The sequence below is a fragment of the Rhinatrema bivittatum genome, chromosome 11, assembly GCF_901001135.1.
Source record: "Rhinatrema bivittatum chromosome 11, aRhiBiv1.1, whole genome shotgun sequence".
NCBI classification, from domain to species: domain Eukaryota; kingdom Metazoa; phylum Chordata; class Amphibia; order Gymnophiona; family Rhinatrematidae; genus Rhinatrema; species Rhinatrema bivittatum.
The window spans coordinates 85,609,837-85,629,762 of record NC_042625.1 but is presented as its reverse complement, the minus strand read 5'-3'; the positions used below and the strand labels follow the sequence as shown (position 1 = coordinate 85,629,762).

Here is a 19,926-nt window from a genome sequence, read left to right as displayed (position 1 = left end):
AAGGTTTTTCAGAGATTACCCAATAGTTTGTGTCTTTTTTGAGGGATTTTTTTTTCACATTTTTGACGGATATTATGGCTATTGTTCCAATTCATTAGGTGAAGAAAAGAAAAATAACTTGTTACAAAAGGATCGGAGATTTGAGCCATACTAGATTTTAAATATCTAAAGAAATTTATCAGAACTATTTTCCTAGGTACATGCTGAAATCAATAATCTTAAATATAAAGACACTTTTCTTGCTGTATATGCTTCCAGGCACTTATTTGAAATTTTAGTGTCAAGATCAGCTATTTCAAGGCACACGTCTTCCATCTGGTCTGAAATCACCACATGGTTATAAACTCTGTTCTTCCATGGACTAATTTATTTGAGCCAAATCCTCTCATCTGTGCTTAGGAACTGAGGTACTCTTCTTTACATAGACTAATTTATTAGGTCTTTTAATGTCAGTCTTTGGCGTTATCTATTCTAACAGCTATATTCAAGATCTCAAAATATGGAAGGAAACAATATGAAATCTTTGGCCTGAGACCTTTACTGATCCTAAATACATCTCAAGCAGCAGGAAAAATACATTTAAAAAATGGGATTTTTAGAGCAGAAATTTTGATTTATTTGGAAGAATGGTCATGTTAAGAAATTTTTCAGGAGTTTTTGGAGTAATGGGCTAGAAGGGCTCAAGTGGATCTCTTTATATGTAACATTAAAAAAAAAAAAGTTTAACATAACTTCTTGAGATTCAGAGATCCTCAAGCATTGCAGTGCTCAGAATAGAACATGGTTGTACGTGCCTTTCCTTTTCATCACTCACTCTAAAACCTGAGAAAAGCAAAACAAAAAAGTTCATAGTTTAAAGAATTACCCAGGTAGAGTTTGGTATTTATTATTGCTAAAAAAAAAAAAAAAAAAAAGACTAGAAGGCCTAATTATAATACACTTCTTCAGGATCTCACCAGTTTAGGCCCAGTTTTACATCCAGACCTTTACAATTTAACCTTCTCAACTTAGCTCTTGAAAGAATCTGTATATGAAAGATATTTTTCAAACAAAATTGATACAGGGCTAACCTCTAGAAGTTATTTCATATGATACTTATTACAGAATGTAAAAATTTCCAAATGGTGTAACAAGAATGGAATTTTAGTAATAAGACATCTGTTCTTAATATATTCGTTTTTGGACAGAGGATTTCTCTTCAGTTATCCCTGAAGTTCACTAAAAGTTCAGATACCTTCAGTGGTAGAATAGGAGCACCTTCAGGTTTTTTGTTTTTTTTTTTGCCCTGATGCCTTAAGACTTCTAAACAACATCAAAATCCTTTGTTCCAGAGTAAGGGGTTTTTTTTTATACCATCCAAGGGACTTAGTTTTAAAGGTGGAACAACAGTGGGTCAAACTAAAAGGAGCAATTACAAGAGCAACAAATCTATATGTTAGAAAAGTAAACAAAAGTAACAGAAATAAGAAACTGATCTGGCTCTCAAAGGAGAGTTGGCTGATAAAATTAAAGCAAAAAGAACAGCATTCAAGAATTATATAAAGGATCCCAAAAAGTGGAACACAGGGAAGAATATCTGGTGAAACTGAGGGAGATGAAGAAAGAAAGCAAAAAGTCAGGCGGAAGAAAGGATTGCCAAAGAGGTGTAAAGTAGGGTGACAAAATATTTTTCAGATATATCAGAGAAAGATCCGAAGTGGCGTAGTGAAATTAAAAGGAGGCAAAAATCAATGGTGGGAGAGCGACAAAGAAATAGCCAAAATATTAAACAATTACTTCAATTTGGTGTTCACTAAAGAAGACCCTGGAGAAGGACCATTGCTGGTTGACAAGACTGTGGTTGGGGGAGGAGTAGAAGAAACTCAATTTACAAAATGAGAATGTATGGGAAGAGCTAGGAAAACTGAAAGTGGACAAGGCCATGGGGGCCGGATGAAGTACATCCCAGGATATTGAAGGGGCTCAGAGATGTGCTGGCGGGATCACTGAAGGACAATGGATGTGCAATAGATCCCTGGAAACTGGAGTGGTGCCGCAAGATTGGAGAAGAGTGGTAGTGATCCCGCTTCACAAGAGTGGGAGCAGAGAGTAGGCTGGAAACTACAGGCCAGTTAGCTTCACCTCGGTGGTGGGAAAATTTAATGGAGACTCTGCTGAAGGAAGGAAAGGATAGTGAACTATCTACAATACAATGGGTTGCTCAACCCATTGGTATCCGCAAAAAGATAAATCTTTGATCGTTCTTCCCCAATATCACTTACTAAAATGTTGGAAAGAACTGGTCAAAGGACCAGTCCTTGCAGCTCACCACTAGTAACACCTCTATTCTTGGCGTAAACTCCATATAGCACTAACATTTGTCACCTCCCACTCAATCAGTTTCTAACCCAGTCAGTCACTTTAAGGTGCATTCCAAGGGCAATTAGTTTATTTATAGGTCACCTATGTGGAACCTTGTCAAAGGCCTTTCTGAAATCCAAGTATACTACATCTAATGTTTTCGCCTGATACAACTCTCTGGCCACCTTGTCAAAACAAATTGATCAAATTTGTCTGACAAGATCTACCTCTGGTAAAAACCATGCTGCCTCAGATCTTGTAATCCATTGGATTCTAAAAACTGCAGTAGCCTCCATTTTAGCAGCGATTCCATTAATTTACACAGCACTGAGTTCAGACTAACCAGCCTGTAGTTCCAAGCCCCACCTCCTTAGGTCCACGTTTGCCTGTCTCCAGTCCTCCAGAACTACTTCAGTCTCTTAAAAAAAGCATTAGAAAGGTCAGCCAGTGGAGCTGCGAGAATTTCTCTAAAGTTCCCTTTAAATCCTCAGCTGTATCCCATCCCGCCCCGCTGTTTGCTTTAATTTTAGTTAAGCTAGCTCCTCATGAACACACATTTCTGAAAATAGTTTGAGGTTTGTCTTGCTTCAGTCCTATTTGTGTCCGTTTTCTATGGTCCTTCTCCCGGCCCTTCCTCAGTGAACACCGAACAGAAATATCTGTTAAGCAATTTTGCTTTTTCCTCATCAGCCTCTATTCCTCCCCTTCTCAGAGTCTCACAATGCCCTTTTTGCCCTTCCTCCTATCACTAACATATCTTAAAAAAAAAAGACTTGCCCCCCCATTTTACCATATCTGTAATGTTTTCTTCTATTTCCATCTTCGCTCTCCTATCTTACTTTCTCTGAGGTCTCTTGTAATTTATGATGGTTAACCTTTTTCCCTTACCTTTTCAGCTGTTTCTTTAAAAAAAAACCATAAGGGCCCCTCTCTCCTTTTAACCTTTTCTTTTCTAACAAAAAGGTGAGTTGCCCTTACAATATCTCCTTTTAGTTTTGCCCACTGCTCTTCTACTTCCCCTAGATTTTCCCGCCCATCTAACAAACTCCTTGCGGTATTCTGCCATTTTAACAAAGCTAGTTTTCCTGATGTCTAGGGACCCCTCGCCTTAGAATGAACCATCACTACCTGCACTCTGATCCTGAGCCACACTATCTGGTGGTCGCTGGATCCCAGATGATCAACCACTGCCACATCAAAAACTGTGTCCCCATGGGTAAGCACCAGATCCAGTATCGCACCCCCCCCCCCCCCCCCGGACCCTCGTGGGTTCCTTTACAGAATCGCTTTCCCTGCAGATAATCCAGAATCTCCCTGCTTCAAGAAGGCACCACATCCTGCAATTTGAAATAACGTAGCTGTATTTTATTTATTTTAAATCATTTTGTTACCTGCATGTACATTCTAGGCAATATGTATGAAGAACCAGAAACAAGAAAGATATCCTCTTACCTATTGATTCTGGTTCTCCATTTTCATGTCACATTCTGGACTGGCCCACTCAGAATTGTTACTGCTAGAGAAGACCTTGATCTGGTAAACTGAGGGAGAACCTACTCAGTAGTATTACAGGAGAGTCTCATTTTCGGATGATAGACTGTGGAACCTCTGTCTTCACCTGCAAGTGCACAGCAGCAATCTAATAGTTCAGAATTACAATATGAAGACACCCAAAACCAGCAATGCTAAATTGTTTCTTTATACCATCACTTTCATCTGTATATTGTAGAAAATCCATAACAGTAATTGCTCATCATTTATTGTGAAGCCTTAAAACTTATAGCACAGCTAAAAAGTGTGATCAAGATTCATGTCATCTGAGAAACTTTGAGCACTAGGAATCTAAAATGCCTTTTCCAGCAGATTTTTGTGGCCTTTGGACCTTATTAAAGATTTTTTTCCCATTAGAGACAGAATAGGGGAAAGGCATTTTATACCCTGCAGAGATATTCACAGTTAAAGAATCCTAAGTACAGCGCATAATGATTCCAACATCTAAACACTGTCTTTTTAAGAAGGCACTACTCCTGCTTCACAGCTAGATTGTACTTCCAGTGAAATGTTCTGTTTAGTACATTTTTAAGTAGATATTTAAACATGTTATGAGTCGCAACTGTAACCTTTTTTTTTTTTTTTTTCCATTTTGGTTTCATTGTGTTTTTTTAATATGTACAGATGTATATATTCTTAATTTGTGGCATATTCTATGTGTGAAGAGGTAATATCCTGCCCACAATCTGACACTTTTAAGTATGTTTGTTGTTTAATTCAGTTCTTCTTAATGTTATGATGCAAATATATTTACTGAACTTAATTAATTATGTTTAGTTTAAATAGAAAAAAACACCAAACTGTTGGATGCCTCTTTTTTTTTTTTATGTAAGTCAAGGTGAAGTTGTTAGCATAATTCTGTTTAGCATTATTTTTATTCAGATTTTATCTGACAAGCATTTGAAATGATGAAAGGGAGGTATTAAGTTATGTGGGAGAATCTCTAGGGGATGGCTACAGTTTGGCTATCAAAGAAAGGAGAAATGCTATAGCCCTATAGAAATATCTTGGATCCTAAGGCTTCTTTAGGAATGTGTGGTAAGCAGGCCAAAGGCATGGCCCCTATGAAGGGGCACCGCCATTCAAATAATAAAAACCATGGGCTTACGGAAGAGTCATCTTGGCTCTAAGTGAGAGTGCTGAATAAACTGCACACATGGTCAGTGGGCCAAGAATTGTTGTCATTCTGCTTTGTCTGCAAGGGCTGTTTAATAGTATTGATGGAGTCTCAGCTGCTTATGTGTGGTGTTGTATTAAGACTCCACCTCAACATTTTTCTGTAAAAGCAGAAGTAATCCGTAGTGCATGACAGAATGCATAGTCAGTCTGTGGTATTCCTGTGCCCAGGGTATAGTGTCAGTTTCAGTGCCCTGCAAGCAGATTTATAGCCCACATTAACTGAATGTCATGTGTTACAGTTCTGCATTTTAAAAAAAATGCTTTTCCTGATTTAACCTCTTCAAAAATAGTCATCCAACCTGTATAGTCTCACAGTTATATTTATATAACTAGCAGTGTTTAATAGTCAAATTGCTTCTTTAATTCATGTCATTTTATATGTATTATATCTATCTTTTAACAATCATTTTATATAGAAGAAGCAGCTTGATTCATATCTTTTATGAGGTCATGTATCAAAATATTGATTCATTTGAACATGCCGTGGTTCGATTTTTAGTTGGTAGAAGACTGAATTCGCTTTCATGAACAGCTGCTATGCAGTCATGTAAAGGGTATTAATCTTGACCTACGTAGTTGTCTACGTAGGTCAAGCGATGTAGAGCGACCTCAGAAAGCTCCTTCCTTGTATTCAGGATTTTCTATTCAAATTCCAGAAGTACCAATTGAAATAGAAGATATAGAGAAGGAAACAAAGCATGCAAGGTCTGTGATTCTCATCATGGGGCACACTACAGCCTTCCACTTGATAAGTTTCTTTCTCCAGCTAAATTAAGCTAGCCAACCACTTGCTCTAATCTGCCTCAACTCTGATGAACTTGCTTTTCCCTTTGTTAGACTCAGTAGTAATGGATAATCTCTGTAAATAGAGGGCAGGTGTCTTGGGCACCATCAAATGTCTGTTTGCACAGAAATATCTGCCCCACTTATGCCATTTTAGACCAGTTACTATATACTCAAAATCTAGTGAGCTTGCAAAGGCTGTATCGCGCTCTGGCCAAGTAGGCCAGCTGATTTGTTTCACTATATTTGCTTTAGATTTAGCCACAGAGCAGACCTCAGATTTTCCCAGTGTATAGCCCTGCCCTGTGTACTCTGTTTTCTGAGACGCGTTCCATTTGACTAAAGAACCCTCGTCAGAAACTGAGAGAAGCCCAGTACTCAGATTGACTATGAAGAGAAAAATGCTTTAAAAACAATTAGAAAAGGTTCATTATATAAATATTTGTAAATAGATTCAGAGGCAAGGAGCACAGAAAACTTCTGGAATGTGAATAGGGACATCTTAATATTTTTTTTGGATAGATCTGGAACCCTGTAGCTTTAAATTAATGGAAGTGAGGGAGCGGTACTGAAGTGTCCCACTTAATACAAAGCATTTAAGAAGGAAGGACTTTGTGATATTACATTACACTTGAATTTATAGTTTGCATTTCTTGGGGGGGGGGGGGAAAAGTGACCCAAAGTGGTTTACTGCATAAATCGCCAAAAGTACAAGCATAACTTAGCACAGAGCCCAACCCCCACTCTCGGTAAGGGGTGTGGGGGCAGTTGCATAAATGTAAACATTACAAATGCAGCAATAAATATACTCCCCGAAAAACTACTAAATCCCCAGAACAGGAATACTACTCACTAGCCCTGAAACCTCGATTAGAGCAATATTCGCCCAGCTGTTGTTGGGTGTTCTAGTAAAGCTGATAAAAGGAAGTTGATCACATTAATCTTTGAAGTGAATTGTGAAAGTGAGCTTTATTTATTTATGTATTTATTGTTGTTGATCAGGCAATGGAGTTCTGTAGGATATTTTTCCTCTTGTAGAATGAATTGCTTTACTTTTGATTTCTCTACTGGCTTCTGACCAGTTCAGATCTAACTTTGCAACAGAGCTTCGTAGAGACTATAAAGTCCAAACTGTGTCTGTATATTTCTCTAGGGATGCTTCTGGCCTTTGCCCTCTGATATCAGTACTCTCCATAGCAGAAATTAAAAACCATTTACGTACAATATTTACATAGTATGTATGTACTAATTTATATAAATTCAAATGTATCACAACTAACAGAAGGGTTTAGACATAAGATTCTATATTTAAACTTTGTTACAAACATTTCGAAGGTGAAATACTTCCTGGTTATCTTGCCAGTTTAGTGGTAAAAGTGAAGTTGATTACAAAATAAGAACGGCTACAAAAAAATAGCAAAAGCAGAGAGCCAATTCAAGACTTTAAAAAAAAAAAATGGCACTTCAACTAATTCTGATTTCAATCCACAAATTCTGCAATGTGGTCAAAAACAGAAATGTGTGTATTTACTAAAAAAAAACCACACATGATCTCTTATGTGAGATTTAAAGTATGAAAACAGGATTCAGTAACAATCAGCTATATTAATCTATTCCAGACTGTCTTTCAAATAGTTTTAGTTTGGGTCAAGTAGCAAACAATGATTCTGGTAAATTGTTTTTACTGTTAATTATAAAAAAAAAACTATTTGCCTCATGCAAATCTGCATATTTGCATTATGATAGCATTACTATAATTGGCACGGTCTGCATTAAGCCATTATCCCATAAATATGTATTTCTCCATGTTTATACTAACAGATTTGGGTATTTTCGGGATGCATTGAAATTTTTTCTTTGGCATTCTAAAGAATGAAAGTTCTTCAAGGAAAAATTAACAGTTCTTTCAATTTAATTTTAGTTTGGTTTTACTTTGGGTAATTGCCAGGTTTTTGTGGCCTGGTTTTGGCCTCTGTTGGAAACAGGATGCTGGGCTTGATGGACCCTTGGTCTGACCCAGTATGGCAGGTTCTTATGTTCTAAGTTCACCATTGCTTCGAGGGGCCATTGTGTAACGTTAAAGGCACCACGTAGTTGATTTTGTTCCATATAAGTCTTCTCATTTTGGGGGTAAATAGGTGAAAGAGGGCCTTTATACTTATTGACATCATCCCTGGAGAGAGACTGCCTTGAGTTGCTTCTTATATTTAAGCAGGCATCCATTCCACTAGTTATGCCTGTGATAATGTTTCTTTGCTGTCTTTTACTTGTATTTGGTTTATAAATATGTTTTTTTGGTCAGTAGATTGGTAAGGTAGAAAAATGGGAATGCCTTAGAGGGTGAAGTGGTTGCCCATATAAAACGTAAAATTAGGTAAACGACTTTCACAATTTTCGATCAAAAAGGATATTTTAAATATTGGCTGTACAAAATCTAAAACAGTACTTGTTACAACAACATCTAGGCCTTAAATTTGCTGAATCAGAACAGGCCTTTTTGGTCCATGAGCCCTTTCTTCATAATTGCTCAGGGGTATTTTTCCATTCCCATTTTTTTTAAGCCTTCTAGCCCAGCTATTGCAGTGACAGTTCTCAGCCAGGGGCCACAGGGGCTCCTTATGAAACCTAATACATGTGCACCCCGAGTCTGGTTAGGGGGCCTTCCTCTCCCTAGGGGCTGTTAATGCTGCATCTGCAGTACCCCCTGTCCCCTGCCTGAGGAGCAGAAGAACCTACTGCTAAATTTAACCTCTGCTTTAGTAGTATGTGAATGCAAGTAAAGTAGAATCAGAATGATGTGTGCAGTTTTTTAGTTATATATCTGAGAGATACTTTTGTACAATTCTTGAGTTTTGGTTTTTGCCTTATAAGTAAAAAGCTATTGTAACTCTGATTCAGCTTCTTTTGGATGATTAAAGAAACTGGCAGCAATATATAAGAATAATTTTTATTATAGCAAGGTGTCATAGTTTTCTGCTTATCTTCCCAGAGAAAGAAAACATTATCTGAGTCACTTTTTCCTATGTAGTTCATTTTCATTAATATGTATGAATGTTGTCATTTAGTGTTACATTTTTATTGAGGTAATTTTGAAGCTACCTTGTTCTCTAATCTCATGGCTGTGACAAAGAATAGGGCTCCAATGGAGCATTTGCCCTATGGTTAGAATCATGTCTTAACACAGAATATAAATGCTTAATTAAGTCTCTTCTGCATTGTATATCCTTATCTGATGTAAAATGCCTGCTCCAGTCCCTTGCTACCTACAGCTGTGTTGACTCCAAGGTCCAGTCTCTTTCTTACCGGTGAGTGTTGATATACTATTAAAAGCAACCCTTCTTTTCAAAACAGTGAACTGTTCTGCAGGCCCACAGAAAGCATTTTCTTTTTTTTATGTATCCTAAATAAAATATGGATAACTAAAGGGATTAACTCGTGTTACCTTTATATTTCAATATAATTTTAACACAAAATAAAGTTTAAATTATCAGCCATGCTGACTGGACAACGTTTGCACTAGTCTTTACTTTTTCATCTTATACCTTCAGTAATGTCTGTTTGCTCAGTTGGCTTATTGCACAAATAAGTGGGTGGACTAAGGTGGCAGTACATAAACCGGCACCTGTGGGGTATATTATCGAGCAATAACATTAACCATTTATTTATTTTATTTATTTAAAAATCATATTTTATTCGCTCTTCCAGATTAAAAATCGCTCAAAGCGATGCAAGTTTGATAGTGATAGAGCTGAGCCACTCTCTTGCCAGACAAGAAATCTTAAACATGAATATAAGCATGTAATAGGCAAAGACCAGCTGCCCTAAACAAAGGCAAGGCTTCATTAACTTGTTATATCTCCAGGCTTCTATCCTGGAAACAGGATGCTGGGCTTGATGCACCCTTGGTCTGACCCAGTATGGCATATTCTTATGTTCTTATGTAAGGCATTGGGAGCCACAGTGACATATACTGTGTATATGCTTTCATGGTCACATGAACATTTTTGGCTGGGGTCTGTATGTGCCTATCCTTAAACATGGGCCTTGCGGTTCAGGTGAAGGCGGTAAGATGATAAAGCCCTCAATTTGGGGAAGAAAAAGAAAAGCTAAGACTACATAAAAAATATTTTTGAAATATCTAGTCATCCTGTTTAGCGGGTGATAGCGATTCATATGCCTACTTCTGGAAGTAGTGCCCAGGGTATCATGTGATGACCTGCATTATCTTTGAGAATAATTAGTTAATCTGTCATGTAAACTGCTGTAGTTAAAGTGTCTATACTAGTTTGAAAACGTTATGTGCATTCTTTACTGGCTCTTTGTTGACCAATTATCAGTTATTTTAATTACTTGATTAGTTTAAAAGTGAACAGCATCTTGTCTTTGTCCCTTGTTCTAACACATTGCAAGCTAATAGAATATTCAGTTAAACTCCAGACAGTCTGATTACCTATAACATGGAATATGAGGGGGTAAATTTTCAAAGGCTAAAGCACTTTTTAAATAGTTAGATATTTAATCCACCTTAATCAGTTATATCCAGCTAAGTGGATTTTTACTTGTCAGGAAATATGTGCATACTTTTATAATGTTATAACAAAATTACATATGAGATGTCTGCTAACTCAGACCAAAGGACCATCGAGCCCAGGATCCTGTCTCCAACAGTTGTCAATTTGGGTCACAACACTCGATACATCCTAAAGAGATGATCCATTGTTAGCATAGGAAAGAGTGCACGCATTTCAGTTTCAAAAATGTACATGCATAGTAGGCTTTCTACTAACACACAGACTTCACACTATCTTTTCACGTTATACAGAAGTCTGGACACATACTTTTAGCCGCATAACTAAACAAAATTCAAATACAGCGTATGTATGTGTCTTGTGTTTGAAAATCAGTTGGATTTGTGAAGGTTGAAAAGTACAAGTGTTCATTGCTAGTTGGGTACCCTTTTGAAAATGTACCCTGTACTCATCTAGAAATGCCCTGTTTCATAGAGCTGACTACTCAAAATTTAATGTAGCAACCGTTTAAAAAAAAAAAAAAAAAAAATCTGCCTCCATCCCATACGTTTTATTTGCTCTTGTATACATCTTGTAACAGAAATCCCCTCTGGAAAGGGTATTTTCTGACAGTAAGGTCTTCCTCACCAGAGGTTAGCTGCAAGTAAAATACTCCCTTCCTTGTAGGATTATTGCTTAAATAATATTCATACATCTAAGAATTTTATAGCTGAACTCCCTGAAGTAAAATAGTGTCCAGCTTTCCATATCAGATTATGCAATTGTTGGTTTACACCCAGAGATTTCTAATTGGATAGGGCCACTTAATTCTGGCAACCTAACCTGCATGAGTAAATTTCTAGTCTGTTTATGAGGATATTAGCAATTCTTGTTTTTCCATTGAGTAGATTTGATGAGAAATGACTATGAAAGGTAGTGCAGAACTTCAGAAAAAGTGTGTGTGTGGGAGGAGGGGGGGCATGGGATGATTTTTAACACTCTGCAGAGTAATGTGACAGACATCGGTGCCCTGGCTCCTGCCCCTTTATCATGCCTGCATATAGTGACCACTGTAGTATCAGCACCTGGCCTTTTCAAGGTCACATCCGCACTTTAAAGTAATGCTGGATGCTGCTAGAGTCATGGCCCTATTAAATGGTATTCTGTTTGAATATGTAATAAATGATTTGCACAGAAGAGGAGCTGTGAGAAAAATGCAAACCCCATATTTAATCGGGTTGAAGGGTATACAGGCTGTTTATAACTATTCTTACAGCTTAGTCTCCAGTGACAGGCAAATTCCGATAATTATACTATTATAAGTTGTAATTTGGTTTCATAAGAATTAAGCTAGAGATGACTAAATCTGTGCCTGCTTCACATTCGGCATCGTCCTCTTAAAAATTGTCATTTCATCTAAATGAAATCCATCTTGAGACAAAAGTTTGTAATGCCGGTACTTTTGTAGGAAGCATTCACAGCCTGTAGAACATATTGGTACTATAAATCTTATTTCATTTGCCAGCAAAATAAGGAATGACTCATATGCATTTGGAGTCAAGTTAAGAAAGCCTAATTTATCTTGTACCCCAGAGAACTCTATAAGTCAAATTACAGCCACTCCCATAACAATGATTAAATCAAAAAATGTGTCAAAAATTTAAGGCCAAATCATCTAATTCGCCCTTCATTTTTCCAGTCTATGACTATGCTCCTCTTCCTTCATCATGCTACATGAGTTTTTTTTAAAAAGAAATTGTGCAAATGAGCTGAACAGGAGCAAGAAGTCACACAGGCCCAGCCCCATGATCACACAGGATAGCCTGAAAGTCAAAGAGCATGATTTAAAAAATGGTCAAAAAAATGGCAGAGGAAAGTAGGGAAACTTTAGGGATTTAAAGTCACCATTTTATTTTTCTCTGGTTTGTTGTCTTAAACTATCTTTAACTCTTGTTTCTATCACTATCCACGTAAATGAGAGAGGAGTTTTTTTTTTCTGCAGGCGTTCTGTCTACTCTTGTGCATGTTTTTAATTCTTGTCTTCTCTTCTGTCGCTATTCCTGTCCTCTCGTTCAAGCCTTGGCTGTAAGGGGCTCCCAGAGAAGTGAAGAAGACGTAGTTGAGAACTTGCTAACATGAGGGCACAGTCTTCCAAAATATCGCAGGTGCTATCAACACTTTTTTTTTTTTTTTTTTTGGAGGGAAACTAGATTGATACTTTCTAATATGTTATTAAAAAAAAAGTGTTCTTTGGTTTATAACTATTGTGCTTTAATCCTGTGCTGATCTGTTTGGCCGATGGCCATTTACTAAAGATCAAAAGTATCATGAAACACATTTTCCCCACTTTGTATAGCAGTAGTAAGTCTTCATGCTTGATAATTGAAGTTGCCTGCATGTAGGTAATGTATTATATGGGGCTGGGGAATAATTTTTAAGGGCCTGCAAGATGAAAATTTCAGATGGCAGGGATATGCTGTTATTTCTCATCTTTTTTTGAAGCAGATGCAAAATGCATTTGTGAAAGTGCTTGCAGGGGTCTATTTTCCCTCCCCTGACCTAACCTTGCTGCCTTTACCCACTTGGGAGGGAGGAGGGAAGTTTCAAGCTGCACAACAGTGTCTGAAAATTTCTCTGCCTTCTTTACAGCATTTCTGGGATTTTGATGCAGGTTTTTATTGTAATGTATTGTAGCCAGTAAGGAATGATCCTACAATAGCTGTGATTATATGCATGTCCCGTATTCCCCTGTCATACCCTTCAAACTAGGTCCACTGATGGATGTCTACAAAAGCCAGATTGCAATAAAGAGTCCAGGATCACACCACTTAGGTGACCAGCTTGAAGAAGCTACTGCTTGTGGACTAGAGCTAGTCAACTGTAACTTAGCTCAAACTTGGTTTTCTGAGGAATTGTCCCATCTTGTGGCATTGCTGTAGATTGCAGCTTTGTGTATCCTAGTTTTAGTAATTAAAATTTCTTGGAATATTCATTTTACAGGTTCATTCAGTCTATCCCAGTCTGGACAGAACCCAGGAGCTCTAGTACAGTAATTTTCAACTGCCTATGTTGGGCTAAAGTTTGCAGGTACAAATTACTTGTAGACTTTATCCCAAATTTTTAAAGCAGGCTTGCATGCACAAGTTCACTTTTGAAAATTCCTGGATTGTGCAAATATGTGAGTGAAAGTTGCCCCTGCTGCTGAACATGTATGACTTTGTGTATATATATTTAAGTGCATGCTTTTGGAAAATTAAAGATGTGCACATGTAATGGTTACGTGCCTACCCTTCCCCACACAACCTCCTGGATAATTTTTCAAAAAGTGATCTATGTGCATAAATCCTTTTGAAAATGACCCTCTTAATGAAAACTACTAAAAACTGAAGTTGTACGCTTTTGTATAAAATCACAGGGCTTCTTTGCTGCCTTTTTCCCTCCAATTCTCTGAAAAATATGCTGGATAAACATACAAGTTTGATCATCTTTAAGCAGATATTTCAATTTTAAATAGTTTTATTGATCACTTTGTCTTTAGTTTGTTTAATTTTTAAATATAAACTTTTAACACTGGTTGGTTATAAGAACTTTTTTCTTGTACAGCAGTCCCCTATAGCAGGGGTGGCCAATTCCTGTCCTCAAAAGCCACGGTTTTAGGATATCCACCATGAATATGCATGAGATAAATTTACTTGCACTGCCTCCATTGTATGTAAATCTGTGTCATGCATATTCATTGGGGATACCATGAAAACTAGGCCTTTGTTAATCTACATGTTATAACTGATCTCTTTATTTTATTTTTTTATAGAAATGTTAGTATTGTTCCAGCCCCTGATGAAGGAATGTCATTCGAAACACAAATCATGTCATAAGTGTCTGATGATATTTTTTGTCTATAAATTTATTTGAAAGAAAAAGAGAAAAAAAGTTGTTGAATTGAGACTGTTGATTAGAAAAATGGTGAGGCATCATTCAAGTTTATGGTTGTGCAAGTTGGATAACTTTGTTTATCAGAGTGCTTCTGATCCTAGCCTCCTATATATGAAGGTCTCATAAATTATTTTCTGTGTGTATGGTGGTATCTTAAAAAGTTCTTTAAAGTTGTGGTTCACTGTTTAATATGTCTCTGAGTCGAAGCAGGTGGAGCGGCTAGAAGCTGTGGCCGCCTGTGGAGCTGATGCATTGTATGACCTCATTAGGATTTCCTCTAGAACAATGATGTCAGTGGTTTCGACCAGGAGGCTTCTTTGGTTACAAAACTGGTTGACGGATGTTTCTTCCAAGTCTCGGGTGCATTGCCTTTCAAGGGAAAGCTGCTTTTTGGAGAAGTCTTGGAGGAGCTGATAAAACATCTGGGGGAGAAAAAAGTCCATAAGTTACCTAAGGATAAGCCTAAAGGGGCAAAAGGTTCTTTTCCTTTGCGTTCTCGGTTTCGAGGACAAAGGCATTTTAGCCAAGGTAGGGCTTCTGGAGGAGCCCAGAGGCAGGCCTCAGGAAGGCTGCAGTCCTGAAACCAGTCCTTTCGGGGCCGAAAGCAGAACAAGGATGGCTCTGACCAGGGTAGTTGTGGAGACAGATCCGCGCAATAAAGCGAGGCCGGCCCACTCCTCAGTCCTGGTCATAGGGGGTCAGTTGACTCTTTTTTTTTTTTTTTTTTTTTTTATAATGAGTGGGTCAAGATCACATCAGACCAGTCTGTGGATTTTTTTTCAAACTTATTTGGCTAAAATCCTTCTGGTGCCATTCCCTATTATCGTGTTTGTAAACAAGGGAGTTTAGATCTGGATCTTTCAAGATATTCTGAACCTAATAATGGCAAAGTATTTTTAAGATGTCAAAGTTTAGGACTTCAGTTGTGGAAGAGTTGAAAATGCTTATGGTTTCTGCCAGATTGTCATGGTCTCTTCTTCATTTTTCTCTTTCCCCAGAAAAATTGATGCTTTTTTTTTTGGTTGTTTTGGTTGAGATGTCAGTGTTGCATTGGTCATTGAATTCTTTGTTTGAGTCTTCTCGCTCTGGGCGCTAGTTAAGGGTCTGATTTGTGAACTACATTTCATAATAGTAGAAAAAAAAATACTATGGCAGTTATGTAATTGTCTATCACCGTCTGGATAGCGTAGCGCAATAAACTGACATGCTTGTGTGTTGGTGGATCATTAAAAAAAGAAAAGGCCATGCTTAAAAATCAAAGCAGCTGATTGATTAGTCAGGTGAAAGTACCACTTCATTTAATGATAAATTATTGGAGGTATTGTGAAGTAGCAGCTAAAAGCCCTCACTGGGAGGAGTAAGTGGGAACCCTCCACTTTGTGCAGACAGCGATTATGAAAGCTTTGTAATACCCCTGACTGCAAGATATGCTGTCTCACATCTAGCTTAAGCCTAACATTTGCCATTCAGCTGCAAGGCTAGAGCTGAGGTGGATTTGTACCTGACTGGATAATAAGCAACTTTGAATTTGAGCACACAGTTTTTTTTAAAACACCGTTTCTGCACAGAGGACTGAAATACTTAGCTATATTAAATTGCTCTCTTGTGTCATGCACAGTTGGTGAGACTGAAAGAAAACAGCAGTGTGAGCTATGGCAAAAGAAATATCTATTTAAAAATGTAATGAACTGAGAAATATGAAGATTGTGTAAAAAAAAAAATAATAATATTAAAAATATAAATACAAAAATAGTATTCATAGAATGCTAATCAGTTAAAAAATGAAACATTAAAATCACCTTTGAATCAAGGGCTGATTAGCACTATTTGCTAATATTTACTGTTTTGTTTTGTTTTTTTACAATTTTCATATTTTAGTCCATCGCATTTTTAAATCTGCTTCTTTTGCTACCACTCACACTACTGTTTTCACTCCTTTGTGGTTGGTTTGCTTCTTTTGTTCTCTAAGTTGAAAGAAAACCAGAGATCAATGGAGTCAAGCCTCCTTTTCTGATCACCTTAATAATTACTAATATGAAAATCCAGAAGAGGAAAAACTACTAATAACTTGATCTGCAGGATAAAAACAAAAATGCTTCTTTATCCCCAACCAAGCATTTCTCATATAGCACTGTACATACTTCAAATATTTGAGAATGTTTAAGTGCTAAGCAGGGGCCTCTGAAATAAATGACCTAGGGGAGCCTGAAAAATTACATTAAAAAAAAAAGTTTCTTAGTACAAGAGTATGAAGTACAATGACATGTGCTGGGGAAATTCCGTGAATCATGCTACACTGGTTGGAAAGCTGCTTGAGAATATTTCCTGGGCACATTGTGTAATGCTGTTTCCTCCCCAGGTTCTCAGGAAAGGGATTTGTCCCCTAGCTCTAAAAGTACTGTAATATGGAAAGAAATAGGCCATGCGTTGTCGCAAGAAACGCTTAAAGCAGAAAAATGCAACCAGGGGTCCCCAGCAGACATGTGCCTTTTCTGTTTCAGCAAAAGCACAGAGAGAATTTATTTATCTGTTTTCCTATTCTGTTTTTCCATGAAAACATGAGCAATATCTTGCCCAAGGACTTGCCAATGAGAGAACTTACAAGTCTCAGTTCATTGCTCTCTTTTCATGTGTTTTTAAATGTTATTTAATGCTGTGTAATGTGCCAAAAGAAGAGCAACTGCAAGATGTTAGAACCCGACCTGTCGTAATGAGCTTTTTAATGTCTTTTAGAAGACACTTCACTTTATTAATTCAGAGTTAATCTTAATGACTGTTTTTTGGCCTTTTTGTGTGTTCACTTTCTTTATAGAGTATGAATGGCATTCCTAAACAGGAAGTGGATGAAGTGCAAGAGGGAAAAATTACTATCCCAGCCCCTGAAGTTGAGGGCTCAGAACAGGAAGTAACCTTTAGTGCAAATCACAGGTCTACTCTGCCAGGGTTCCTGCAAAGCCAGGACTGTGGTCCTTCCTCCACAAGCAGTGAGGAGGAAGAGGAGGCTTCTGGCCCCCTTCAGAGCAAGGATGAGCCAAGATGCCAACCGAGGGCTGACCTAGGTTTGGAAACAGAAGCAGAGGTCTTTAAGGAGCCTGAGGCTGGGACCCTGACCCCAGTTATCCCCGCTGTACCTCAGCTACACGCCAGTGAGGAAAAAGAGGAGGAGGGAACAGAGGATGGTGAAGAAATTTATTTTACAACAAGGGAGCCGTTTGTAAGGATACATGGAAAGTGTTACAATTCCCTTGTTGATAGTGGGTCTCCCATCCTCATTCGCTGTTTTCAGGTAGTAAACAACAGATCAGAGCAACTCTTTAAAAAAAATAAAAATAAAAAAACCTTCCTTGGGTGTGCGTGTTTCTATTGGAGTAACAACCAAAAAGCTTAACTCTGCAGCAGGCATAGACCCCTGGAACTTAAGTCTGATGTAAAGGTTCTGATGGACATCTTTTCGACACGCTGGCCCAATAGCAAAGAAGAGAATTTTCTCCATTGGCATTTTTTGAAGTTGCCAAAAGGACTGGTTTCAGTTACCAGCATGATCTGCATTCTCCCATAGTCCACAAACTGCTGTAGGAAAAAATGGGGATTTTTTTTTTAAGTAAATGCAGAACATGGCATAGTCCAAACAAAGCTTTTTCTTTTCAATCTAGCACATTTTTGTAGTCCCTGTGGCCTACACTCTAATTTACAAATGACATAGCTGCATCACCAGCTGCATTCGTTTAAGTTCATCACTTGGTTAACGTTACTGGGCGGTAGTTATGACTTTGTTGAGGGGAGAAGTGTTGCACTGAAGAAGCGCACACTGGCGGTGAAAATTTATTTAAAATTGAAACCTTTCAGAGGCATGGAATTTTTTTTTTTCTTCTAACTTCCAGATCATATCTGCTCATTGTGCTAGTATGTAGCATTGGGTTGCATGCACTTCATATAAATGTGGTCAACTCGGGAGTGAACACCTCCCGAGCTTCAAAATCTATTTCACTATGCAGTAACTAAATGACTCGAGTTAAACAGAGTAGATATGATGTGGCAGTCGAAGAGTTTACATTCTTAGACCCCCCCCCCCCCCGTAAGAGCCCAACAAGAGACTGCTTTAAATATAGAGCAGAAAGCTTGAGGTCGCCCCCATAATTGCTCTCCTTGTAAAGTTGAACTTGCCTGCAGCAGCGTGCCAGCCTATATTGATGTAACTGCCCAGCTGAGGTTACTGCCTGCTTCAGTGTTTGTAGTTACTAATCGTTTCTACTAAGGTAAATGCAGTCTGATAGGGAGCTTTCACTTCTCTATTAATCATGGTGGCAGCTGTTAAACCATTGATTCACAAAAGGGTGAAAGGGACCCAATTCCTTTGGCAAGGTTATTCTGACTAATATTCTTTGTCCTGTAAGAAATAAATTAACAGGTGGTGGTACAATATATTTTTCTGTTTCTTTTATGATATACCCTTCCTTGCAAGTACTGTTAATTTACGGACATCTGACAGTGTTTTGGAAAGAGGTCATGGACAGGTCTATCTGTGTGTAAAAGCTTTTGGTTTCTGTTGGGAATCCATCTCCCATCTTATCCTTACTTAAAATGAAGTTGTGTATTGCAAGGTGCTGCATACAACTTTTGTTGTGTGTCCGTTTTTAATTCTTATCCTGTTGCAAGCAGGGTCTGCTTTTCTTAGAATTTGGAACTATGTTAGCAATGAAAGCAGTAGGACGAATGTTTAAAAATAAAATAAGCTATATTGATGTGCCTTAATGATCTAAACCAAATCTAGAAGATCTAAACCAACCTGCTTTCATTCAAAACAATTCTCTTTTTGTGTGACAAAATCTGAAAAAATAAAACCTAAAAACCAAAACCTTTAATATTAGGAGATCATTTTATAAATGCACATTGTTTATTTTGGTGTTGCAAGTTCCATATGTTGTATGTCATTGGAACTTGTGTAGCAGTCAGGATTGTGGCTGTGCATGCTCCTTGCTTTCCTCCTACTGACAACTGTCAGTAGCCTTCTACCGTGTTTCCCCGAAAATAAGACAGTGTCTTATATTAATTTTTGCTACCAAAGATGCACTAGGCCTTATTTTCAGGGGATGTCTTATTTTTCCATGAAGAAGAATTCACATACATTGTTGAACAAGAAATTGAACATTTATTATATTCTGAATAGTTGTCTGGTTATGCTGGTTTGTGATGACAACTAACTGTGAATCCTGCAGGGTAAAAAAATCACAGCTGCATGCTCCCAAATAAAAACTTTGCTAGGTCTTACTTTTGGGGGAGGTCTTATATTTAGCAATTCAGCAAAACCTCTACTAGGTCTTATTTTCGGGGGATGTCTTATTTTCGGGGAAGCAGGGTAGTAATCTACCAAAAATATAGAAAAGAACGATTACTCCTGTCAGTCACTAAGTAAGGCAGCATTTATGACTGAAATCAGAGGGATTCAATGAGGTCTCCCCCCAGCACCTTGTAAATGCGAAAATTAGACTTTTCATATAAAAAAAAAAAAAAATCCCTCCAAGTGTAAAGTAGTTTCTGGGTCCATGATACTTTCAACAGATCACTGTCAGAACAATCTCTAACAGCAGCATCACCATCACTACCAGAAAAAAACCTGATAGTGTCTGTAACT

At 37.7% G+C, this 19,926-nt stretch overlaps 1 protein-coding gene across 11 annotated transcripts in view; it reads left to right on the top strand.

Moving 5' to 3' along the window:
- The window catches only part of EPB41 (erythrocyte membrane protein band 4.1), a 210,797-nt gene that overhangs the window by 167,991 nt on the left and 22,880 nt on the right, over positions 1-19,926 (top strand). For 3 of the 11 annotated variants that reach the window (XM_029571504.1, XM_029571506.1, XM_029571503.1), the window contains exon 21: positions 17,107-17,580. The exons of the other annotated variants lie outside the window; for them this stretch is intronic. In XM_029571504.1, coding sequence (XP_029427364.1) covers positions 17,107-17,580 — 474 coding nt within the window. The remainder of the gene's footprint in view (positions 1-17,106; positions 17,581-19,926) is intronic. 11 annotated transcript variants of the gene reach the window in all.